This window comes from Cicer arietinum, chromosome 4, assembly GCF_000331145.2.
Source record: "Cicer arietinum cultivar CDC Frontier isolate Library 1 chromosome 4, Cicar.CDCFrontier_v2.0, whole genome shotgun sequence".
NCBI lineage: Eukaryota > Viridiplantae > Streptophyta > Magnoliopsida > Fabales > Fabaceae > Cicer > Cicer arietinum.
This window is the reverse complement of record NC_021163.2, coordinates 19,551,602-19,554,558: the sequence shown is the minus strand read 5'-3', so window position 1 is coordinate 19,554,558 and position 2,957 is coordinate 19,551,602. Positions and strand designations below refer to the sequence as shown.

General features: G+C 31.6%; 1 protein-coding gene across 3 annotated transcripts in view; it reads right to left on the bottom strand.

The window, feature by feature from the left end:
- Positions 1-2,081, bottom strand: part of LOC101488306 (E3 ubiquitin-protein ligase UPL4) — a 10,372-nt gene extending 8,291 nt beyond the window's left edge. The window contains exons 1-3 of one of the 3 annotated variants that reach the window (XM_004497403.4): positions 1,929-2,081; positions 316-982; positions 103-213 (exon numbers count right to left, since the gene is read on the bottom strand). In XM_004497403.4, coding sequence (XP_004497460.1) covers positions 103-213; positions 316-948 — 744 coding nt within the window. In that variant the 5' untranslated portion in view covers positions 949-982; positions 1,929-2,081. The other 2 variants (XM_027334049.2, XM_004497402.4) reach the window with 2 other exon arrangements.
- Positions 2,082-2,957: the final 876 nt, after the last annotated feature.

Below are 2,957 nucleotides of genomic sequence, written 5' to 3'. Positions count from 1 at the left end.
AGAGTGATCATTAAAACGAGAAAATTATTCTTCACTAAGGATGGGCGAAAAATAAACTTCCATTACTCATGGAGACGATGCCTTGATGTATTATAGAGTTACCTGTATGCTTGTAGAGAAGAAATCTATATAATTTAGAACGGCCATAATTGCCCCGGCCTGTAAGCAAGCAAGTGGTTGCTCTCGCGATATTTTCTCCAATGCTTGAAGACACTATAAATACAATATTAATAACTTATATTCCTTTCCTTCTATCAATAATAATGAACGAAAAGAAAAACATATCTTACAAACCAACAAACAAGTACCAATTACCTGTTCAGCTACGTCTTGATACTCAATAGTCAGTAATCTTTGACATAAAGCAGAAACAGCATCATGACGAACAAGAAAACCAGCTGATCGAGGATACAGATCACATATGTAAGTGATAGCCCTTATAGAAAACAACATTATATCCGGGTTACTCTCATGCTTTGCCAGCTTTACAAGCATTGGTGATAACAAGTCTGAAGTCATGCTGGAGAGTGAACCCTCTGTACAGAATGACAACACTTCACAGAGTTCAGTAAGAACAGCCAACTGACCAGAAGGTTCAGTCTGTCCACTCAAGCTTGATATAATGTTTTTAAATTTCCCATGATCACTCGATAATCTCCGTCTATGATATTCATGGAGACTGCTATGATAGTGCTCCATGTCATCTGAATCACATGATCCATAAGCTGAATCCTTCTCTGGCTCACCCTCCGATCGGCTTGAAGCCGAAGCAGACGAGGAAGTATCCATGTCATTCTCATGGGGCTCCACTGCCGAAGTTGTTGAATTTATATGGGTTTGAACCGAGGCGGTCGAAGAACTTGGTCTAAAATCGAACGAACTGCACGCCCTTTTATCAGCAGGCAGTTCATCTACCATTTCTGGACGCTTTTGACCTCGACTTCCCATTAATTGCTTCTACTCCCCAAATGGAAATCGAACCCTAAGCAGTTCAAAATCTCGTTAATTTACATTCATTAATATAATTCCTAATCTTATAAGCCAAATAAGTCAGAATTCCAAGCCGAAAAGTCGTTATTATTTCCATTCTTTATGAAAGAAAAGAAAAAGGAAAATTCATAACTCCAATCTAGAACAACAGAACTCTTCCACTATTCAAAGCTTCCATCAGATATAAACAGCAACAAGTAACCAGTTTTTCATAAATTTTCAACACCACCCAAGTTAATTAGCCATTAAAAATTAAAATCCTTAACACTTAGTGATAGTACTGCAAAGGATGTTGAATGTTGATGATTCATTCTCATAACATTACAAACCACTACCTCATTCCCCCCAACACAAGTAAATCACATTAGGAACAAACAAAACACTAAATCAATATAAAAGTAAACAAACCTAGACATCAATCTTAGACTAAACAAATCAAACACAACATGTTCCATCAATATCATTGACTTTAATAATATGAGTGCATCACAATACACGGTTAAAAAGATAAAAATCACAAAAACAAAAACAAAAATAACAAAGCAAGCATAATAATAAAAATAAAACAAACAAAAAAACACAATGAGAGTAAAAATAACAGGATCAGTGAAGAACATGATAGAACAAACATAATAGACTAAAAAAAAACATCATCAACAATTTCAATGGATATATCTGGTGAAATACCTAGTTGTAGTTCTTAATCGGTATTCGAGAAAGTCGAAGACCAACTTTTTGTATCAACAAAGTAAACGATTTTTATGATGATGATGATTTTAAGAAAAAAAACGCTCTTGTTCTTCGTTTCACTTTATCATCAACAAATTTGTTTAATAAGCGATTGATTTGATTTTTATATAGGTGAAAGAAAAAATCAATAATAAAAAAATGAAAGGAAATAAATAAATAAAAAAGAGAATATTAAGATTGAAGAAAACCAGAGGAGAGGATGATTGCACACGGAAGAAAGCTTATAGAGAAGGGAGAGAGGGTGGTGATAGTGTAAATATTTATGTGGGTTATTAATTCGGTTAATTACCAATTAGTCTTCTTGATCATTCTTATTATTACTTGGGGAATGATATGCTGCTTATGAGGTGCGTGAAGCTTTATGCATGTCTCAATCAATAATCCTTGTTTTTTATGATGTGGCCTATAATTTATAGGTATGCTCTAGAGATAATAGATGTTGTTGTTACCTTGGATTAGGTTTTTCACAAACTTATCAATGAAGTAAGAGTTTACGGGGATGTCATTTTGATGGGTAAAACTAGGTTAGATTTTCGTCAAGCTTAATTTTCATATATTGTTGTTGTAAAAAGTTGGTCATTGTTGATCATTTACTATATGTGAGTTTATAATTAGTTAAAATTTTGTATAATAAAAAAAGAAATACTTGTAGTTTTTTTATGATAAAAATTATTAATTACAAAGAAAATTAAATATTTAAATAAATTAATCATTATCAATTGATGGTTAATGTAAGAATTTTATTTTGTGATTTACGATGGTAAATACTTCGATCGATATTTTTTTAATCTTAAAGTATATTCTCAATGAGAAGTCTTTATAATGTTCTATATTTAAAAAATATTAGTAAAAAATTTGTTAAAAAACTATCCTATCAATTAAATCTCTAGTCAAATAGAAACTAGATAGTTATGGCTTTATTTTCATAGAGATTTTTCCATAAATTTAGTAAATAGGATTATACTTTTAAGCTAGATAATATTTGATAAGCCTTCCTCCTTGCAATAATTTTGTGTAGTTTCTATCTTTACTCAAATTATTGAAATTGGTAAAGACACTTTGTTCCTTAATAAGTAGAACGGTAGAGACGCATTTAGCCTTCTATAATCTTTTTTTTATAGTTGTTTTCCAAAATGTTTATCTTTGGGGATGATGTTATGGTAGTTTTTGTGTTATGTCTCTTTTGGCTAGTGTTTTTACGTCCAATTTCCTCTATT